General features: G+C 36.0%; 2 protein-coding genes across 3 annotated transcripts in view; both read right to left on the reverse strand.

The window, feature by feature from the left end:
- Positions 1-238: 238 nt before the first annotated feature.
- On the reverse strand, positions 239-14842 carry slc52a3-2b (solute carrier family 52 member 3-2b). 2 transcript variants are annotated; one of them, XM_073847144.1, is made up of 4 exons: positions 14731-14842; positions 1951-3033; positions 1733-1856; positions 239-902 (listed from the first exon to the last, which is right to left on the reverse strand). In XM_073847144.1, exons 2-4 carry the CDS (start codon positions 2979-2981, stop codon positions 690-692), a joined length of 1368 nt encoding a protein of 455 aa, XP_073703245.1. In that variant the 5' UTR covers positions 2982-3033; positions 14731-14842; the 3' UTR covers positions 239-689. The 2 variants fall into 2 exon arrangements, with proteins under 2 accessions (XP_073703245.1, XP_073703244.1); XM_073847143.1 differs by lacking the exon at positions 14731-14842 and adding an exon at positions 5405-5622.
- A 3725-nt stretch (positions 14843-18567) lies between these two features.
- macf1b (microtubule actin crosslinking factor 1b) overlaps positions 18568-23438 on the reverse strand; it is a 31044-nt gene continuing 26173 nt past the window's right edge. The window contains exons 37-39 of the mRNA XM_073847870.1: positions 23162-23328; positions 22937-23048; positions 18568-21821 (exon numbers count right to left, since the gene is read on the reverse strand). Of these exons, the coding sequence (XP_073703971.1) occupies positions 21796-21821; positions 22937-23048; positions 23162-23328 (305 nt within the window). The 3' untranslated portion in view covers positions 18568-21795. The remainder of the gene's footprint in view (positions 21822-22936; positions 23049-23161; positions 23329-23438) is intronic.

The following is a 23438-nucleotide window of genomic DNA, read 5'->3' on the forward strand; positions in this document are numbered from 1 at the left end:
TTTCCACTATAGTCTGAAAAAACACTTTATGAAACACCAAAAACAGTGTCCTTGCCTTCAGTGTCTCCCCTTAAAGTGACATGCTATGTAAGTATTTACTTTGTCTTTTTAACAATTCATGCATGGCCATCAAAATTTCCCATTCTGACACTGTGTTCTATGAATTCATGTGATAGACTTATATTAGACAAACTGACGTTCACAGAAATCACCACAACACAACTTTATTCTTAGAGAAAAAATATTTATTTTTTACCAAACTTAATAAAGTCTTGTAAAAAAAAACAACAGAAATTGGGTTGGCAAGGGCTTAAATTAAGCATTTTGTTTTAAAATCATAAATATTTTCCAACTCTTTAAAAAAAGACATGACCTTAGACTCTAAACTACACATCAAGTATAATACAATAATGCCATACCTGACAAGTTACACTGTAACTATGAGGCAGTGCCAGATATTACAGAAGACTGTAAAGCTTGTTTTGCCATGATGTAACAGTACTATGAACTATGTGACAACCAAAAGTAAAAATAGTTGTTGAAACAATACAGTAGCTGGGATTTGTGCTCTATTTAAATGTATAAAAAGGTATAATGGAAAAATGCATGTGGTCATATCTCTGTGTATCATTCAGCCTTGTTCACTAACATATTAGTGTTTTTCTCTGAATCTATCAGAATAATTGCTTTCATTCAGGGCACTTAGTATTACATGGATCTCCCGACTGGAAGAGTCCATAGACACTAACCAAAGGGAACATAGACAGGGCACCTAACATAGAGCCCAGCTGCACCACAGCTCCACACCAAACGAGGGCGCTGTGGCCTTCATCTCGCAGGATCACTCCAATAATCACCTTCACATAGGACAAAGTGAGGACAAATATGACCCAGGTCATGACCTAAAGATGAAGGAAACAAAAGAAAACAGATTATGTGAGTTTTGTTGCCCCTACATTACATTTGTGCTGAAGTATGTAGTACTTGCACATTATGTAGTATATATTCTAAATTTCTTACAAATGTTACCCTGGACCACAAAACCAGTCTTAAGTAGCATGGGTATATTTGTAGCAATAGCCAAAAGATCGTTGTTGTTTTTTTTAGGATATCAAGATCATGTTCCATGAAGATACTTTGTAAATTTCCTACCACAAAATATTTCAAAACTTAATTTTTGATTAGTAATATGCACTGCTAAGAACTTCATTTGCACAACTTTAAAGGTGATTTCCTCAGTATTTTGATTGTTTTTCACTCTCTGATTTCATGTTTTCAAATAGTTGTATCTCTGCCAAATATTGTCCTATCCTAACAAGTCATGCATTAATGGAAAGCTTATTTGTTATTTATTTATTCAGCTTTCAGAAGATGTGATTGGTTTTGTAGTCCAAGGTCAGATTAGTTTTTCTTAGTGTTAACATTTTTTTAATGTTTATTAATGTAATGAATTTCGGTTGTGACGTCAGGTGACCAAAATTCAATGTCAATTCAACGTCTGATGTCAACATTAATTTGATGTCCAATACAGACATCAGCTGACATTGACCAAAATCCAACATTAAGTCAACGTCAAATTGACGTCAACTCGATTTTCATTCTCAACCAAAATGCAATGTCTGTTCAACATTGGGGTCCAACATCATTCTGATGTTGTACTGATATCCAGTTTACTCTATGGTCACATTTAGTCACAACTATGGTCAATGGAAAGTATGTGTGTGAGTCTTACGATGAGTGCTGCTCCTAAGTCATGATTGATCAGCAGAGGGCAAGGGCTTAGTGCTGCCATGGCCATTATATATGCTCCAAACCCTGTGCCGGTCACTGTGAGAGCCCCCATCAGCACCAGAGACCTTGGACATTATTAAAGAGAGTTAGAATGTCAGCAAACCAAATGCAATTCAGAAATGAAACAGTTGCATGAAATTAGTGTGTCATTTTTCTCACCTGATTGGTACAAACATGGCAATGAAGCAGGCCACTGGATTGGCTACTGAAGACAAAGTGGCTGCAAGATGATAGGCCTGATTGCCATACGGCAAACAGGAATAAGACTGGACCGAGGGCAGGACTGCATTGGTCAATGCATTGACCCAGGCCAGAACTACGAAAATAAAGACCAGCTCTATTCTGCTGTAGGTTCCTTTTCCAAATGAACTGCGTTGATTTATCACCGGGCCTTCTGGGAAATCCAACATGGGCCTTTGTTCTGGAGTTTCACTATTCGGGGACTGGCTTATGTCAATCTTCTCCACCCGCTGAGAATCATCAACATAACCTTTGCCCTTGTGTTCCCGTGCCACAGCTGGGTGGAAATTGAGTAACAAGAAAGCGCCAAGGCACACCATCATCATCGCACTGAGGAACAGGAAGAAACCTTGAGCGGAGAAGTTGGCCGGTTGATAGTGTGCCTGCAGTTTTCCGTCAAAGTCCCAGGATGAGTTCCCCATGCTAAAGTTTGCATTAACACTGGCGTTTTTACAGTGGACAACCCCTACACCCTGGATAAGAGCCACCAGCCCTGGGACCAGACCACTTAGCCCCTCTCCAATGAAGTAGGTGGTGAGGTACCGAGGCTGTAGACGCATCATGAAAGGTAGAAAAGTGACGGAAGAGGTGCAGTCCACGACAGACAGCAGGAAGCTGAGGGACAGTAAGGCAGCACTGTGTTCACTTCCTCCAATAGTAAGTGTGCGGTTCCAGAGGAAAGCCAGGAGGAAGGTTGCCACCACACCGACCGTCACAATCGTGTAGATAACGGGACGCTCGTCCAGCACGCCCGGTCTGAAGCGGTGCATGAGTGTGATGAAGAGAGGGCCGATGTTGGCCATCTGGATAATGATAGTGAGGTAGGAGGGCAGGTACCAACCCTCAGGAATGGAAGGGACGATCAGAGGAAGCTCCACCCACATCCCGTTAATGGCCACCCATGATCCAATGCCGAAGAGGCAGGCCAACACGTGTGTGAACAGCGACATGATGAAGGCACTGTGGTCCACACAACAAAAAGGCAACTGGTTTATGAGTAATCTGAAAGATTGAAACACAGGCAAACTGATTAGTTTTACAATATCCCTTCCAATTCTCTGACTTTAAAAGCACTGTCAGAAGGTGTAAATACATTTGATATAATGACGCAAGGACATACTACCAATACTTCTTTAAAGGGGTCATATGGTGTGGTTTCTTGTTTCCCTTTGTCTTTGGAGTGTTACAGGCTCTAGATAGGATCTGTAAAGTTGCCAAGCTAAAAGTCTCAAAACCAAAGAGATATTTATTATAAGAGTTAAAGGAACACTCCACTTTTTTTGGCCGAAAAGATTAGGAACTACACTCATTCCGCCGTAATAGTCAAGGAAGTTTGCTGCCGTAATATGGCCGAAGCGGGCACAGTAATATCACGCAGCGCCTGAAATGAATTTCCAGCTAGGTAACTTCCAATGTGAAGGCGTGATATTACTGCGCCTGCTGCAGTGTAGTTCCTAATCTTATCGGCCTAGAAAATCGCAGCTTTACATTTTCTGTCGGACTTAGTACACGATATAACTACAGAAGGGTCAAGTTTTAAATAGGACAAATATGGAAACTCGTTGGTCATTTTTGAACGCGATGCTATTGGTCTAATAGGATTCAATGATCTATGCTAAGCTATGCTAAAAGTGATATCGCCAGAACAGGAGAACGGCAGAATGGATTTCAAAACGAAAAAACCCAACTCAACCGGGGAGTTGGAGAATGAGCCTATTTCCCAAAAAAGTGGAGTGTTCCTTTAAGACTCAGCCACACCTCCCTAAAACAGCTCGTTCAAACATTACAGGGTAAGTAGATTAGCATAACACCGCCTATATGTAAATGGCTTTTCTTAGTTTGGTTTTTAGGGACCGTCTATCAGCAGTCGTGGGCGGGGCTTGAGCAGTATGACACCTGCTTAGAAAATCAAAATGGCTTGATAATTGATACTGTTTAAGTTTTGAAAGTATTTTTTATTATTGTAGGGTGGTTGTGTGTTTATATGCAAACACTATGTAAAAGTGAATTTTGCATAAAACTGAATGAAGGATATCAAATTAACAGAATGTTATCTTGCTTATTTCATCAAAGAGTGTGATCTATTCAGCTCAACATATCATACTTGCATAGAAACTATGCTATTAACCACAGGTTGAGGACTGTGGCTCCAACCACACAAGTTTGCCATGTGGTTTGCGAATGTTCGTTGAAGCTATGGCTTTGGAAATTGCCTAATTGTTGAACTATGTAGTCTCGCATAGCCAGACCTTTAGACTGATGGCTGTAGGTCTGGAATCCATGGCAGATTTCACTGGCCAAGGCCCGCCGATAAGACCGTTTGACCGACATGTCATACAACCAATCACAGTTTGTTTCATTCAGCGCCACGTTTCGGGCCGTGGAAATTCCCCTACAACAACAGACTGGTGTGCAACAAGTCAATCATTGAAATAACCAGCAATTTAACGAAGAAGAGGGAGAACGAGCAGTAAGTCAGTAATTTGTTCGCGAACATTGCAAAAGTGTACAAGAACAATGGCGTCTGCATAAGCACCTTTTAGCAAAATGCAGAGTAAATCAGTCTGCACTTTGTTTCCTGGCGGACCGAAAATAAACGCGACATTTGCGTCTCCCGGAAATCCGATCAAATTCAACTAATCAGATGATGACTTCGACATCCCGAAGTGTTTCCAGTTAAGTGTACCATATGCATCAGATGTTTAGCCAACGTTCTTGTTGGCTAACAATGCTTTGGGAGACCAATCCAAAGATGGCCAACTCAGCTTCATCTTCCTACAGAGTTTAGCCTCTGTTTAGATCCTGTAGACCTTTCTTAGCTGGTTCAGATGTGTTTTTAATTATGGCTAGAGCTAAGCTCTCCTGGAAAGTGTCCCTTTGGGAACAATGCTGGACATCTGTATTGTCCTAGTGACGTAACAATAATTCACAGGTTTTTTTCTATAGTGTGTTTACTTTGATTAGCAAGTTCCTTTGGAATTTTTGCAGTTCTCTTTTATATTTCTGTTTTGATGTTTAAAATCACATTTTGTGTCAGCAATGTCACCTGACCTTTCTCATTCAAACTATGTGTATAAGCCGAAAAGCACCACCGGTTATACATTAACTCACCAGGCCTAATACTACACCAACAGTTCCAGTAATTACCACTGCATTCACTCCCTGTTTACCTTCCTTGTTTATGACATAACCGTTTCCTCCTACCTGATTATACGATTAATTTACCCCATTCAAAATAACCAGTTTGTGCTCATACCATTGGCTATGGACTCTCCAGTGCCCTTGAATCTTCTTTTAGCTTTTCAGTTTACAAAACCCCACTTTTAGTGCACTAAACTTGCTAATGACAAAAACAAAGACATATACATCCCACCTGATTGTCCTGAGCTTTCAGTACATTCTGACAGCAGTTTCATCAACCTTCAGCATGTGAGTTTGAGCTCTGTTTTTCTCGCTCTTTAATTCCTGTTCCTCGGCTCTCTCACTCTGAAATTAACCTGATGGTAATAAGAGCAAGCAAGCGCGAGCTGTGTGAAGCAGGGTCCTTTATCCCAGTGGGCTAACATTCAAAACCATGTGCTCGGCTGCCCGTCAGAGGGTGAACAGGGAAGGCGAGTGTAAGCGTTACGCAGTAAGCCCTCCCCTTTCCTCCCTCCCTTCCTCCTCTCTCTCTCGCTCTCTCTCTCGCTCTCTCTCTCTCTCTCGCTCTCTCTCTCTCTCTCCTAACAACCTTGACGTTGAGCCGAAACAGGAAGTGTAGCTTATTACATGACAGAGGCTGAAGCAGCTGACATTCAAATGATCCTTTAACCCTCACTGTAAACTCTGGCAACAATAGTTACAAATACCATTTATTTATTCATTTTTATTTACTAAATATGAGTTAAACGCCAGCAACTCACAGTCTAATACCGTCGTAACAGTTTTAAGGAGGCACATTTAATGGGGAAGTTGGGACTTTTTTTTTTATCATTATCAGTTATCCTGAATTAAACCTACACTGCAAAACATGCTTTTTTTACTTAATTTTTTTCTCTTATTTCCAGCCAAAATATAAAAAAATTCTGAAATCAAGGATTTTTTAGACAAGTAAAAAATAGTGTCTTGTTTTTAGAAAAAAACAAGTCCAAATGTATTGAGTTTTTGCTTAGAACAATCAAAATAATCTGCCAATGGGGTAAGAAAAATAATCTTGTTTTGTGTCTGAAGATTTATTTGCCTGTTCTAAGCAAAAGCTCACTTAAGTTTGACTTTTTTTTAAAACAAGACAATATTTTTACTCGTCTAGAAAATCTTTCTTGATTTAAGAATTTTTTGATATTTTTGCTGGAAACAAGACAAAAATCTAAGTAGGAAAAGCATTTTTGCAGTGTATAATTAGAGTCTCTCAGCATGACAAAGTCACACAACCTTTGTGAAAAAGAAGTGTGCTTAATTGTACAGAATTTGCACTTTTAATGTACTTAATTAATAAAAAACTGTATTTACACATAAGATAATACAAGTGAACATACAAAGAGAGATATTGCTTCTTAACATAAACATAAAAATAAAGGTGCTTCACAATGCCATAGAAGAAATTTTTTTGTCTAAATGAAATAAAGAACCTTAAGCATCTGAAGAACCGTTCTGTTTCACAAAAGGTTCTTTGTGGCAAAAGAAGGTTCTTCAGATTATAAAAAGGTAAGAAAGAGATGGTTCTTTAAAGAACCTTTGACTGAATGTTTCTTTGTGGAACCAAAAATGTTTTTTCTATGGCATCGCTTGAAGAACCTTTTAAAGCACCTTTATTTTTAAGAGTGTACAAGTGGATTAAAGAGAGAGACCGTTTCTTAACACACTTAAGTACACTTTTAAAAAGTGAGCTTTGTAATAATATCAAATTAAAAGTTTTATTTAATGTACATTTGAAATAATTATTTTAATTATCTATTGTGCTTTAGGGAAGTACACTTATTTTGATGTGTTGATTAATAATCATTTTAATACAATTTAGTTATTGGATATACCATTTAAAATGAATATATTTATAGCAAAAACACAGTTTTTTCATGCACCTGTCAAAGTTGAGATTTTGGTCTTTTTGGTCTTTCATAAACTGTTTTTTTCAGACACTGTTAAGTGTTTCTTTTAAAGCATTTGATCTATTTGTGTCAATAGATTTCAATTACAATACATATTTTTAAAGGCCGTTTTTCAAAATGAGGTTTTTCTCCTACACTGAGCCATAAATCTCCACTTCAGTAACACTTACACACACCAAACTTTTTAATTCCTGTCTATATTCTGTTTTTTACTGAGGGATTTGTTCATATATAATTTGCTTGATTTTATACATTTTATTCCCCCAAAAATGATTAAATTTTTTTTTTCTGAATTATGGAGTGACAAAATGAGATTCCCAAAATCCTCTCTGTAAAAACATTTGACTTTAATATGTCAAAAAAAAAATAAACAAGAATTTTGAAACTGACTTCATCCAGTGTTTTGTTTTTTGTACTAGAATTGTATGCAAATTAATTAGTGCATATTTAATTAATGCCTCATTTGCATTTTTAAACCTAACATTTTAGAAATCTCATAATACAAAAAATGTTTGCAATTATCAATGTAATCAATCAACTGAGTAAGTAAAGTAATAACTACTAGTTCTTTTTTTTTTTACCCTATTCACCTGCAGTGTCTGGCCTTAAATGTACCAAACTACAACTTTACAAATGTGTAATTACAAATACATTTAAATGCATGACACAAGTTTAAATAGAAATGACATTAAACTATATTTCAGTTTATAATAAATGCTTGTCAGTAGATTTGGCAGTATATTTTAGTGTCAACTTTTAAACTTTTATAATTAAAAGTCCTATTTAAGTGGGTCAGAAAGTACTCTAAACTTCAGCTAACTGCATTTAATATAAATTTAAACTTAAATATTTGTATTTAATTGCAGATAACATACAATTAACTTTAACATCTGAAACCATTACATTCACTTTGCATTTTAAATTCACCTTAAATAAACATTTACTTCATAAAATTCACAGAATCAGAATCATCAAACCTGCATATTTAGTTCAGACTATCAAGGATCTCATCCAAAATCTTTTGTTGCTTTCATTACAAAAATAAACCACTAACTGTTCACATAAGTGCACTTTGAATTTCTTTAACAAATATTTAATTATTTATTGTAGTCTCAATAAATAGTGTGTTGATTGCAGTGGGTGTGAACTGGCTGTCATTCGCCACCTGTTCCTCAAGTCATCTGTCATGTGAGACTTTTTAAAGATCTTTCTAAATGGATTTCATGCCCTCTAAACACAGCGCTCTTATTGTATGAAGCTGATTCTCACGCTATTCTGACAAAAGACAAAAATCAGTAGATTATAACATGTGCAAGCCTAATGAGATTCTGAAAGCCTTTACAGTCACGCAATGGAAGCCTACGCACACGCGAAACACAAGCATATATTATTTAGAAACCCTGAGAAACAACTGCCATTAAAAAAGTTACAAAGGAACAGAAAAGGTTTGTCTGTCTATTCTGACTGAGTTTGAGCGCCGCTGGTACACTGGAACCGCTATGATCACTGATTTGAGCTTCATTACTCTTGAGGAGAAATGTAATTGTTCATTTGAACAACAACATTTCATTTATGTATTGCACACATTGCAAAAAAAACCTTGAAAGTTCACTATTTCTGGATTGCTTGTCTCTCCATTTTGCACTTTATTCTACTTTGGTACTTCTAGAAACCTCTTTAGTATTTTATTATACTGATCTGCTACTTAAGATTTTTCTTCTTAGACTAAATTTCTGAACGCTATGAGTATAGAATACCAAGAGGCGAAACTCTTTTTTTGCGGCCGCCATTCTTGGGTGAAATTTCCAACTGGACAACAGCACAGAAGCAGACAGAATGACAACGAAATAGAAGTCAAAGTGGAAATAAAAGAACGCAATGACTGCAGGGAGGTAGTGCGTGACACGAACAAGTGCAAAAAGTCACTCTACACTGTTACGGATCAGAATCCATCACATCTTACGCACCTAAAATTGGCGAATCTCACAGCCAATTCAGAAGCGCAATAGACAATTTCTCAAATTAAGTCATCAGTAAATGTTATGACTACTACAGTAAAAGTTGTATTCTATTATTATATATGTTTATGTTATCAATTGTGGAATCCAAACATTACATTTGAGGCTGCCTGCTGTATTTTTATTTTATGCAACTTTAAGCATTTATTATTATAGGTCTGAAATACAGTTTTTTCAAGCCCTCAAAGACTGCAGAACTTTACAAACAAGCTTTTCTGAAGATCCAGAACTTTATAAAAATTGCATCTACATCAGTTTTCTGGTATATTAAAAGTGATAATGTCAATATATAATAAATTATTATAAAAAACAACAACAACAGAATTAGCTTGGGCTGTTACACATACATACCTTTAGTCCATGCATGTGCTGAAGTTGAGTAGCAAATATGGTAAAGTCTACAGAGCTCTCACAAAAGCTATAGAGAATTAATATTTATTATATTAGAAAGTCTAGGCTACATGAACATTTCTAAGACATTACAAGTTCATAGAGACTCAGCACAACCAGAAAACCTCTTGAGGGTGTTGAACAAAAAAGCACAATATCATAAAACGTTTGGTCAGAGCAACTGAGAAAAACCTGCAATGCACAGCCAAAGACTTGCAAGATGACCCAACGAAAGGAGGAAAAACATTTCAATGCAGAGTATAAGATAAACACTAGACAAGTATGACCTTCATGTTGAGGCATCTTGCCAAATACCACTCTTGACCAAGAAGAACAAAAAGGCAGACTTGAATGTGCTAAAATGAATTTGGATAGACCTGTGGAGTGTTTTAATGGAGTAATGTGACCAAACTGAAAATATTTGGGTGAATGGATCAGCAGTATGTCTGGTGCAAATATAGAAAAACTTATGAGCAGAGGAACACTATCTGCATCGTCAAACTTGGAGGTGGGCCAGTCCTGTTATGGGGGTGTATTATTGTAGCAGGAAGTGAAAATCATGATTGTATAAAGGGCATCATGGATTCTTTGAAGTATCAGGTCATTTTGAAAAGAATTGTGATGCCTTTGGTATACATCCAAATCTACTTATTCTTGCTTCAGGGTTCAGTCATAGAATGTTCTTCCGTGGCCTGTTCAGTCTCCAGATTTAATTCTCAATGAAAATATTTGGTTGGACTTAAAGAAAGCTGTGGCAAAGTTAAAACCAAAGATTATCAGTGATCTGAAAGCTTTTTGAGGTGAGGAATGGGGCAAGATTGCAGTAGAGAGGTAACAGATGCTTCTAAGCACTTCCAAGCAGCATTAATTGGTGGTTTTAAAGAATAAAAGATTCTGCAGCAAACTTTAAATTTAGGGGTTGAATCAATGTGAACATGAATGTTTGGATCCAATTTGATTTCTTTTCATTATTCATCAACTTATGTTCTCAGTGTATTAATAAATTTCCTCCAATAGTGTACTGATCCATTTGTTGAATTGCTTTCACAAAATTTTGTTCTCTGCAGCAAAATGTCTTGCAGGTCAAGGGGGTTGAATAATTTCGATTGCAACTGTATATATTGTATTTATACATTATATTGTACGTGTTAAACCCATAGAACACACTACAAATATGAAGATCTTACAGAACATGATGTATTGCTGTGTCATAACTAAATAATTAAATAATTTTGGAGGTTTTAGTCATGCTTTAACGGTTTACTGTTAAGCTGTTATATTCCTGTTATATATATTTATTGTCTAACATTCACAATTTTCTGATGCATGTCCTTAAATTAATTACATATGTTGGTGTTTATAATGCTAGAGAGCAAAGATTTTGCGAAAAATAAATGCAAGACAAAGTCTGTGTTTGATAATGTACGTTATTGTGTGTTGTCATATTTTTTAATTGCATTAATAACAAAGGTTATGGTACGTACAAAGCATACAAAAATCCTTTTAATAACAAACGAGTTATGGTTTAATAATTAAAAGAAGTAATATATACTAAATAAAGAAGAAATAAACGGAAAGGATTGTTGATGAGTAAAGTCAGCGCACTGCAGCTGCCGTTAGAAGTCCCGGTTGCTATAGAAACAGCCGGCGCTCTAAGACTTGCGCCCAGTACTGAGCATGCGGCTCATTTAGCATTTTAACGCTATTGGAGCACAAGGAACCATATTTATAAGGCAGTTCTTGTTGGATTTCGTTGGAGATTTAAAATATGAAATTTAATCGTAAGCTTGGTGAACAGGTTTGGAGAATTTGATGTTTCCCCATTCAAAGAGATCGGAGCTGCACTTGCCTGCTCGAGTAGCGTTTCAAAGATGGCCGCCGAGTGACATGACTTGTCTTAAAGGGACTTTGGCGCCGCTGTTGCAATGAAACGTTCTATTGACTTTCACTTCTTGTCAGTATAAGTTCTTTGACGCTACTCACAGCAAACTGATGCAGAAATGTGTACCTTGTTGCTAGGAGACGCATAACAAATGAAAACAATATGCGTTCTAAAATCGGCGATGCGATGTTAGAAACAGGCAGAGCCATATAAAAAGAGAGTTGCGACACGCTTTGATCTCGCCGCCGCACGGTCACGTGGTTCATGGAGCTCTCAATAGTTCCAACGAGCTCCGCGCTGTCAATGTGTTTGAATGGAGTTAAATAGGATAGACAGCAGTTTTACTATATTTGCAGCAATTTCGAGTAATTATTAACACATAATGTGCATTGATTGTGTATTGATAACTTCTCTGAATACGCTTTACAATCGCATTTTATTCTGGGGAGTGATAAAGAGAAATAATTGCAGTCAAATGTGACCAAACACCTTAAGTGTAACTTTTATTCAATTAAATAACTGTAATATATATAGTTAAGTTCTATTTAGTAAATATTTTGAGGAGGTTTTTTTGTACTTAATATGTGCAATAATGATCCTGACCATTTAAAAGATAACATTTTCTAATATAGTATTTAGATTACAGTTAGTGTAATCTTTAAGGTTAAATACATCTGCATGTGTATTTGGACATGATCATACAGTATGTTTCGATTTAATGATTTAATGTTAAATTAAAAAAAAGTAATTTACTCTTGTTTTATGATATTCAAATATACAACATAAGTGAATATTATAAAAGGCAAGCAAAAATGGCATTTAACATAATAGAAAAGATGAAAATAATGTTTAAAAAAAACACAAGGCAACGAATTGCATTCAGCATACATTTTTATCGTGTTTCTTGAATGCAGTCTTCACTGAAACTCATTCAACCTCCTACAGTGAGAGAAAGATTGCAGAAAGACTAAAAACATAAAAATATGACAACTAGTATCTGGTTATGGTCGCTATTACGGTGTTTCTCACGTTATCCAGCTGCATTTACAGTTTAACTGTTGATTTTTTAACGATAAACATTAACTATAACTAGCTTCATAAAACACCACTATTGGCCAGTTTTTCGAGAGGTCAATTGATGCGTTAAAATGTAAAGAAATGCAATAATTTCTTCAATATACTTGCGACTGTGCTTGAGAAGCGCTGAAATGAATGGGCTTCAATGGAGGAGCTATTGGTTGTTTGGAACTATTGACCGCTCCATGACACGCTTTACTTCCGCATTCCTCAGTTCCTATGGAAGCCTATGGGAGTGTCGCAACTCTCTTTTTATATGGCTCTGGAAACAGGCTAGAAAATGCTAATCATGCTAGAAATATGCTAGCAACCTGCTATTCAGGCTAGAAACATGTTAGAAACATGCTAGCAACTTGCTAATCATGCTAGAAACAAGTTAGCAACTTGCTAATCATGCTAGAAACAGGCTAGAAAATGCTAATCATGCTAGAAATATGCTAGAAACCTGCAAGTCAGGCTAGATACATGTTAGAAACATGCTAGCAACTTGCTAATCATGCTAGAAACATGTTAGCAACTTGCTAATCATGCTAGAAACATGTTAGCAACTTGCTAATCATGCTACAAACAAGTTAGCAACTGGCTAATCATGTTAGAACCATACTAGAAAATGTTAATCATGCTATAAATATGCTAGCAACCTACTAGTCAGGCTAGAAACATGTTAGAAACATGCTAGCAACTTGCTAATCATGCTAGAAACAAGTTAACAACTTGCTAATCATGTTAGAAACATGCTAGAAAATGCTAATCATGCTAGAAATATGGTAGCAACCTGCAAGTCAGGCTAGAAACATGTAAGAAACATGCTAGCAATTGGCTAATCATGCTACAAACAAGTTAGCAACTTGCTAATCATGTTAGAAAACATGCTAGAAAATGCTAATCATGCTAGAAATATGCCAGCATCCTGCAAGTCAGGCTAGAAACATGTTTGAAACATGCTAGCCACGTGTTAATCATGCTAGAAACATTAGCAACTTGCTAATCATGTTAGAAACATGCTAGCAACCTGCTAATCAGGCTAGAAACATGCTAGAAACATGCTAGCAACTTGATAATCATGCTAGAAATGTTAACAACTTGCTAATCATGCTACAAACAAGTTAGCAACTTGCTAATCATGTTAGAAACATGCTAGAAAATGCTAGTCATGCTAGAAATATGCTAGCAACCAGCAAGTCATGCTAGAAACATGTTAGAAACATGCTAGCAACTTGTCAACCATACTAGAAATGTTAGCAACTTGCTAATCATGTTAGAAACATGCTAGAAAATGCCAATCATGCTAGAAATATGCTAGCAACCGGCAAGTCAGGCTAGAAACATGTTAGAAACATGCTAGCAACTTGCTAATCATGCTAGAAACATGTTACCAACTTGCTAATCATGCTAAAAACATGCTAGCAACCTGCTAGTCAGGCTAGAAACATGCTAGATAGAAACATGCTAGCAACTTGCTAATCATGCTAGAAACATGCTAGCACCCTGCTAATGTTAGAAACATGATATCAACTTGCTAATCATGCTAGAAACATGCTAGCAATTTACTAATCATTCTAGAAACATTCTAGCAAGTTGTTAGTCAGCCTAGAAACATGCTAGCAAATTGCGAAACATGTTGGAAACATGCTAGCAACTTGTTAATAATTCTAGAAACATGTTAGCAATCATGCTAGAAACATACTAAACATGCTAGTAAAATGGGTCCCACTTTACATTAGGTGGCCTTTTTTACTATGTACTTACATTTAAATTAATCATTTGGTATTATGTATTATACTTATTGTGTACATACATGTTTTACATTGTATTTATATATTTTTAAAAACCTATATGTAATTACATTTGTAATTAATTTCTGTAATTATCCCTTACCCCCTAACCCACCCTTAATCCGACCCATACCACCAAACCTGTCCCTACCCTTACCCATATCCCACCTGGGGTTAATAGAAGCAAAAGTGTTTTGCAATGTTATACGACCACATTAAGTACATTGAACTTATTTTTTGATGTAAGTACATAATAGTTAAGGCCACCTAATATAAAGTTTGACCGAAAAATGCTAACTACATTCTAATCATGCTAGAAACATGTTGCTTCTCTGTACAAAGTATCTGCAAGTAAATGTGCCACAGAAATCTATCTCAGAATTTTCTAGCAACACTAATGCAAAACTTGTTAGACTTGCATAGAATAGGCTAAAATACTCCCACCATTGTTTTCGTCATGCATGTTTACTCACCTGGTATTTTATATGCTCTATTCTTCAGCGTATAAGTCAGCACTTTGGATGTGCTGAACCTCTGCTGTCAGACAGACCTTGAGAGAACGAGAGGAGGAGTACAGCAGGTCACACAGGAGGAAGCGTCGATCTTCTCCATGAGGAGACTGCAGAGACAGGCATGTGATTTCAAGAGGCAGGGCTAAGTACTTTTTTTCAACAATTGAGCCCACAATGACAAAGAATAATTTAACTTAAAGGAATAGTTCACTCATTGTTTTCTCAGCTTCATGTCGTCCAAAATCTATATGACTTTATGGCAACTCTTAAAACTATTTTTTTTAATACAACAGTTAACAAAAACACCCCTTATACTTTTAGAGCACTTGTTATAGAAATAATATACTTTAAAGGGGTCATCGGATGGCCATTTTACACAAGTTCATTTGGTTCTTTAGAGTCTTAATGAAAAGTGTATAATGTACTTTGGTTAAAAATTCTCAATAGTAGTGTAAAAAAACACCCTTTTACCTTGTCAAAACCAGCTCTGCTCATTTTATTGCGTGGTCCTTTAAATGCAAATGAGCTCTGCTTGTCCCGCCCCTCTCTGCTGAGGGATTATGAGCTGTAATGTTTACTTTAGCCGCATTTAACCAGGTTTAGTGGCGAAACTTGCCAACAAGTACATTGTTAAGACAGGCCGTTTGCAAAGATGCATTAAAAAAACCCTTATACTCACTTCTGCTGTGGATGAAGCTGCATCAGGAATGATTCACACGAACATAGATGCATATGTAGATCGGGATCGGCACTTTCCTTTTTAAAAACTAAAGTAACGTTATCCTCTTTGTCTTCAGCAGCTCAGTTGGCAAGAGTAAATGACGACTGCTATGTTCTTCCTCTGCACCTGAGTCACACAATGGCGGTCTGAGACTGTTTCAGCTCGGTGAGGGCGGGGCTAAGGTAAGGCACTCATGTCAATCAACTATCGTGGGAGGGGCCTCTGTCTGTGTGTCGTCACAACAACAGGAACCTGAGAATGAGCTGATTTTAAAAAGAGAATATTACATTTAAAGATTAAAAATACCACTGGGTGGATTTTTGTCATTGTAGGGTTGGTTGTGTACACAAACTGCCAACACACATTAATGTTCATGGAAAAGTGAGTTTTGCTTCCAATGACCCCTTAAGATAATATATAATATATAATATAATATATAATATATATATAATATATAATATAAGATAATTATACTATATGTATTGTATTTAACTATATTTGTAATTATGTATTTGCAATTTAAGAATATAACTTTTAAAATTTAAGAAAATAACACTACAGTAAAATGATAATCAAGTATGTTACACGTGCTTTAGTATATTCATCAACTTTTAATGACATTATTACAAAGTGCACTTTTGAAGTGTGTAAAACAGTCATGAATGTCACTCTCTTTAAGTGCACTTAAGTGGCCTTTTATTTAATTAATTTAATATCTGAAAGTACACTTTTAAAAATAAAGGTTCTTCACAGCGATCCCATAGAAGAACCGTTTTTGGTTCCACAAAGTCAGTCAAAATTCAGTCGGTTTTTTAAAGAACCATTTCTTTCTTACCTTTTTATAATCTAAAGAACTTTCTTTCACCACAAAGAACCTTTTGTGAAACAGAAAGGTTCTTCAGATGTTAAAGGTTTTTTTATGGAACCATTTAGACAAAAAGGGTTCATTAATGTCATCGCAAAGCACATTTATTTTTAAGAGTGTACAATATTAAGTAAGCAAGTACAAAAGTACAAGAATATACAGTACTTGCGTTATTTTAAATTCATACTGTGCACAATAAGTACAATTAAGCACACTTTTTTCCCCACAAAGGACCAAAAGCTAGTCCATATCATTTGTGTGCCGTGCTGTATATCGAGTCGCCTGAAGATGTTTGAGTAACATGCAAAACTTGCGACTGCACTCTTTATAATATCAAACCTTGTGTAATATGCTAATGAGCCATTCTTGAATTGCATAAGTTAAAAAATAAGATTTGAGAACATTGGCATCAAAAGGTTTTGGGTGGCAAAATTTGTCTGATCTTCAGACAAAGCTATCGTATGACATGGGAAGACATGAAACTGAGTCATTTGATCTTTTAATGGTGTTTTCAGAGCTTTATGGAAGTGGTCAGATACAGTAGACTGAAGGCTGTTAGATTGAAGCAGATTTTTCTCTTTTCAAGGTTTTATGCACTGCATGTTGTCAAGTAAATTTCCATGAGTTATTTATTTAAAAAGTTCTCTGACACTGATGTGTTCTGTGAACTTTTTCTTAACTTCACTTCTGCCAAGAGTCCAGCTCCATGGTCACTTGTTAAGATCGGCTTCTCCAAGGCCTCGCAGCGAGAGCTGTCAGCATTTTTAATACCCTTGAACGGCATGAAGTGTAAATCAGTTGTAGCCCAGAGTGTTTGGAGTTTGTAAGCACACAAAGAATGTTGAGGCTAGAGAAGATAATTTCAGAATTAAACAACCCCCAAAAACCTAAAACAGTCCAGTATGAGACACAGCAGAATTACCTTTATAATACAAAGAAGACATGATGAATCAGGGCTTACCACAAGTAGCTTTACCAGAAGCAGAATGTCACTTTGTTTTATTCACTCAAAATTATAGGATGACTTGTTCTTCTTCACTTCCAAAAACTGTAAATATAAGATTATTTTACTTTACAATTATCAGTGACTTTACAGTTAAAATTACAATCTTTTTTTTTTTAAGGGGTGTGAGGACCCTATTGAAATTGCTCAATTTATTATCTTCTCCAAAATGCATTTTTGAAGGCCTAAACACAATGGAAAACTAATGACACTTTGCACACTCATCAGAACTGGTGAAAATTTACATCTGATATGGGTTGCAGAAGTGGGTGTGGCAAAATGGCTCGATAGCGCCACTTATACATGTTAAGCACAGTGCACTTTGAGCTACGCTTCACGTACATGCACGAAAATTGGTACACACATGTAACACACCAATACCTACAAAAAAGTCTCTTGACGCAAAATCCAAAACCCTACAGGAAGTCAGTTATTTGTAATTTTCTCAGCCAATTTTGTGTCATTTTTGCTATTTTCAGGCGTTGCACTTGAACAAACTGCTCCTAGAGATTTAATCAGATCAACACCAAATTTGGTCTGTCTAATCTAAAGCCCTTTGTGATATTAAATTGGGAAGATCTAGACTTTTCGTTGGAGGGCGTGTCCATGGCGGCCTGACAAATTTCGATGCCATGAAACAGGAAGTTGTTATAACTCAGGCATACAATGTCCAATCTGCCCCAAACTTCACATGTGTGATAACACTCCTGACCTGAAGACATCTACATGTCCATATTCAGTCATAGTCATAGCGCCAACTGCTGGCAACAGGAAGAGACATGTTTTACGCTGTAACAAACTCCTCTTAGAAATTTAATATCATCAACGTCATATTTGGTCAGTCTAATCTAAAGGCCTTTGCGATGTTAAATTGTGAAGATCTTGAGTTTGAAAAAAGTGCTGGCCTGAACACATCTACATGCCAATAATCAGTTATAGGCAAAGTGCCAGGAAGTTTGGCACATATAAATGACTTTGACATATTCCTCCTATATGATGAACTGGACAGAAACATTATCTGTCACTGTACTTGGTGAACATCATTAAAAAAAAAAAAATGTGTGGACATTATCTGTTAAGTTTACTGACATTTCCTTTAACCCTAAAACACAACACAAAAAAATGCGTAATTCTAAACAAGGGGAATATTACCACATACATCTGGTACAAATGCACAAAGCCAGTTTAAAGACCATTTTATACAAAACATTCTATAAAACATTTTATTTGAACAGATTTATAATTAGTTATAATTAGTGTCATTCCACAGCTAGGCCCTAAAAGTAATGCAGTGCCGAACACAAATTCTATGTAACCTTATTTTACTAGATCAGAAACGTACAGTAAATAAGCAATAATGCTACTGAACATACCATTATTTACAGCATCAGAGATTTACAGTACGATAATTGCAGGTGCATAGCAGAAGAGTATCTTTTTCCAGTGTTTCCAGAAATTATGATAAACCAGCATTTATGAGGTGATGTGAAATGGATTTTGAGTGTCAAACGGATTTTGCATAAATAGAGACATTTTTTCTTGCTGGGCAATAAGACAATCATTACAATCCTTTCAACAACAAATCATCAAAACAACACTGACCACCTCAATTTGCAAATATATGTGCCACATTTTTGGCCTTCATTTGATGATTCTTAGATGGAACAGAGTAAAAACCTAAAGCAAAGTATGTCTACTATGAAATAACCCAAATGCTGAAATCCTGAACCCTCAAAACCCATTTTAACTCTCCAAAATTAAGAGAACCGAACTGCATATGCCCAAAATTAAAAGACACACATATTTGATATGTAATTTGAATCAAATGCTACATCCATAACACTTGGTACAATGGTATAAGAATTCAACCCACAACATTCACAAATAGGTTTAAGGCAAAAAATGAATACAGCAGACTTTGCCCTGAGCAGGACACTGTAAAAAACAAAAAGGAGGTCATATCAATGTGGATTCGTTTGGCTCAAATAAAAGTCAAAAAGTCACAGCCGGTGCTGATAAAGGAGCATTTGTGATGAGTATTAATTCAGCTAATCTCATTGAGACCTACACTTTCATATCCTCAAAGGAAGTTATTACAACAGGTGGCATGATTGTTTAAAATCAAATAAGACAGCTTTTAGCGAAAACAAAGCAAATACTCTCTAGGTGTCTTTATACTGGAAATTACACTAATATACATTTTACTGACACTGGGACATAAAAGTAGGGAAACATACAGCAAACAATGCTAAAATGCCAAAGAACATCCCTAAACAGACTCAAAGCTCAGAAACAATCAAGTATTTAAAGACCTCATAAAATGACTCAACAAGTGCAGCTTTCTTTGACTTGTGTGTTCAAGTCATTTTGGAATGATTACATTTACACCTCCATGAAGTTGTAAGTAACTGTAGGAAGTGGATTTTCTTAAGCTCCAACTTTCACAGTTGATAATGTGTTTATCAAAGAATCATGGCATATTTATTGATTAAAATAAGAATATTGACAGTACAGTTTAGCTTGAACACATCTTATGTAGCAGTTGCTACCCAGGCTCATTGGAAATACATAACTTTGCCTACATTATTTTCTGCATAATCGTAAAAAGGTATCAAAACAGATAATTTACTGTAGTTTCCAGTTGAAATCAATTTAGTTATTTTAAAGGGATAGTTCACCCAAAAATATAAAAATTTTGTTTATCTGTTTAAGGCATCCAATATGTAGGTTGTTTCTTCAGTAGAACACAAACAAAGATTTTTAACTCAAACTGTTGCAGTCTGTCAGTCATATAATGGCAGTCAAGGAGATCCATGGCTTTGAGAGTCAAAAAATCATACACAGACGAAACCAAATTAAACCCTGTGGCTCGTGACAATACGTTAAGGTCCTAACACACGAAACAATCGGTCTGTGCAAGAAACTGAACAGTATTTATATTATTATAATTTTTTTTTTTTTTACCTCTGATCCACTGCAATGTCCAACTGTCCTGTTAAAAAATTTTAAGTTAAAAATCTTTGTTTGTGTTCTGCTGAAGAAACAAAGTCACCTACATCTTGGATGCCCTGGGAGTAAGCAGATAAACATAGAATTTTCATTTTTGGGTGAACTATCACTTTAACACTAATTATGTTCAGGTGGCAGATTATCAATGAATAAAGGCTTATTTTTGCATGATCTCTCTGTTATGAGCTAAGAATAGTTTTACCATAGTGCATTACTAGTAAACAAATCCATTTGGACATTTGCATCACATAATCAGCTCCATATGTGTGGCATTTCTGACACAGCAAACTTGCTCGGTAAACCACTTAACTTGCAATTAGCAAGCTAAAATGGCATGCTTGCTTTAGCAAATGTGTTTTTATCTCACATTTGCTTTTGTAAACAATATAGGTTCGATTTTTACTGACAAAAATGCCATGATATGTACAACGACCTACGCAATAAAATATTGCCACAACTGTTTTGGAGACATTTAAGCACAGTATTTAGATTCCAGATTCTAGACCTGTGAATCTGAATCTGCCATGAAATTTTCTATTAGTAAAACTTTTGCAATCATTTTGTATCTACAGGCACGTCTTATTCATGCCACCATGATGTAACGACGTAGCTTGTAGCCCCCCTTGTGGACGTATCATCTTAAAAGTACACTAAAATTAATTCAGGACAATGTACTTCTGGTTTTGCTATTTGTAGTTTAAGTATTTCACAAACTGTAGGCAGAGTCATGCATTTCTTGGGCTCATTCACCACCGTGAACCATTATTTAATTTTTGCTATTGCTAATGGTGGCAGGTGGTATATTCATGTGGTCTTTAAATTCACACTCTAGACCCTGAAATATTCTGTCACTTCAAACCTGAGGATATAATAGCCACACTTACACAAAACAATGGCATGGACCCCGAAAGCAGAGCTTTTTATAAAGCCTAAACCATAAGACAGCAGTATTTTGGTTTGTATTTTGCATCACAAACTGTGGGGTGAAACAAATACAAAGGCAGTGGCTTTACTCTTGATTAAACATTTGCCCCTACAAACAGAAAATACAGACATCTGTGCATATATGCTGTGTAAAGCACTACATAAGCTATTGCTCTTTGATACTACAGGCGTCGTGCTGCTCAAATCCATGCGAAACATTCCAGCGGTCTCTCGTTACACAAAAAGCAGGGAGTCCGTTTTGTAAAAACAAAGTCTGTAAAGGTAACAAATCCATGTTGTGATATGAAACGGATGGCGTAACACACCTCAGAGCACTAGTGCAGCAGAGCTCATGTCACCAGCCATGAGAGGCTGTACTCAGTGAACTGTCTGAATGTGGCCACTGATCTGAGGCCTGCTGGGGTGTTTTATCTGTCCATCCTGCGGATCAGGAACACCTGCCTGGTTGAGCTCATGGTACGTGATACATGGGACAAGATGTGGTCAAGTTGGAGGTCTTTCTGCCTCTTCTAAAGAAAACAAATCACAAAATCAGTCAGAGTGCTAATAACCTATACTCCACTAAAAAAAGAAGACAAAAACAAATTGCAAAGAGTTTACAAGTCACAAGAAAAAAATAAATAAATAAATATATATATATATATATATATATATATATATATATATATATATATATATATATGACATATATAAAGTGACAGTAAAGACATTTATAATCAGTGTTGGGGAAAGATACTTTTAAAAGTAATGCATTACAATATTGAGTTACTCCCTAAAAAAGTAACTAATTACGTTACTTAGTTACTTTTTATGGAAAGTAATGTGTTACGTTACTGTTGCGTTACTTTTTAAATCTGGGCAGGGCTTGCTTGTTTGTTTTTAACATAAAAAGTTATATTTCTGGCTACTGTAAAAGCCTTTTCACACCAAAAACCCCAGGCTTAGAGAAAAGTAAATTCAGGTCTGTACAGTAGACCGCAGAAGAAAACATGTCAACTAAAATAAAAGTTTGTTTACATAAAATATTTGTTTACTGTGTATATTAATTATGTAAATGTGATTAATCATGATTAATTGTTTGACAGCCCAAATTTTTAATCAAATAAAATATAATAATCTGCCAGATTTCTTTTATTTATTTTAACCTTATTCTAAAACAAGCTCTAGAATTTTACATGTAGACATACTTGTGTGAAAACAAGATATGTGACCTTGGACCATAAAAGGGTACTTTGTAGCAATATCCAAAAATACATTGTATGGGTCAAAATGATAGATTTTTCTTTTATGCCAAAAATCATTAGGATATTAAGTAAAGATCATGTTCCATGAAGATATTTTGTAAATTTCCTACCTTAAATATATCAAAACTTAATTTTTTATTAGTATTATGCATATGGACAGCTTTAAAGGTGATTTTATCAATATTTCGATTTTTTGCACCCTCAGATTCCAGATTTTCAAATAGTTGTATCTCAGCCAAATATTGTCCAATCCTAACAAACATCACATCAATGTGAAGCTTATTTATTCAGCTTTCAGATAATTTAATTATGTCTGGTTTTGTGGTCCAGGGTCACATATACATTATGATGTATGCAGACTTTAAACCTGACTCACTAACCTGTCGGTGAAGGTGAGTCAATGTCAGCAGAGAAATGGTCGCTCCCCAATGCTGCAATAGAGCTCCTGGGTCGAATACACCTCTCACCAGAGAAACTTCTGCGTAGCAATGCCTGTGTCGGTGCAAAAAACTGTTACTTTATATGATTACTTTAATGACAAATTTAAAGCTTCACAGTATTGTTGTGACGAATGCATTTGGTTAGTTAGCGTTTTGCTGGTGTACCTTGCGAGTCAGTGGGCTGCTGGGAGCTGAAGCACTGCTGTATAAACTCAGGCTGGAGTTGGATCTGCTGACGGTCAGGCCTTTAGCACTGCCTCTGCGGCCTGATGCCTCAAACCCTTCCGGAGAGAGATACTTCTCCTTTATCTTCAGGTTTGTGCGTCCCTTTACTGTGTGTGAAGAAGAAATGATGCATAAAAATACAGACATTACAAATGAAATAAATGCATCCTTGCTGAATAAGTATTTTTAGGGAAATAGTAAACTAAAAGTTAGTTAA

This window comes from Garra rufa, chromosome 9 (genome assembly GCF_049309525.1).
Source record: "Garra rufa chromosome 9, GarRuf1.0, whole genome shotgun sequence".
In the NCBI taxonomy this organism is placed as follows: Eukaryota; Metazoa; Chordata; class Actinopteri; order Cypriniformes; family Cyprinidae; genus Garra; species Garra rufa.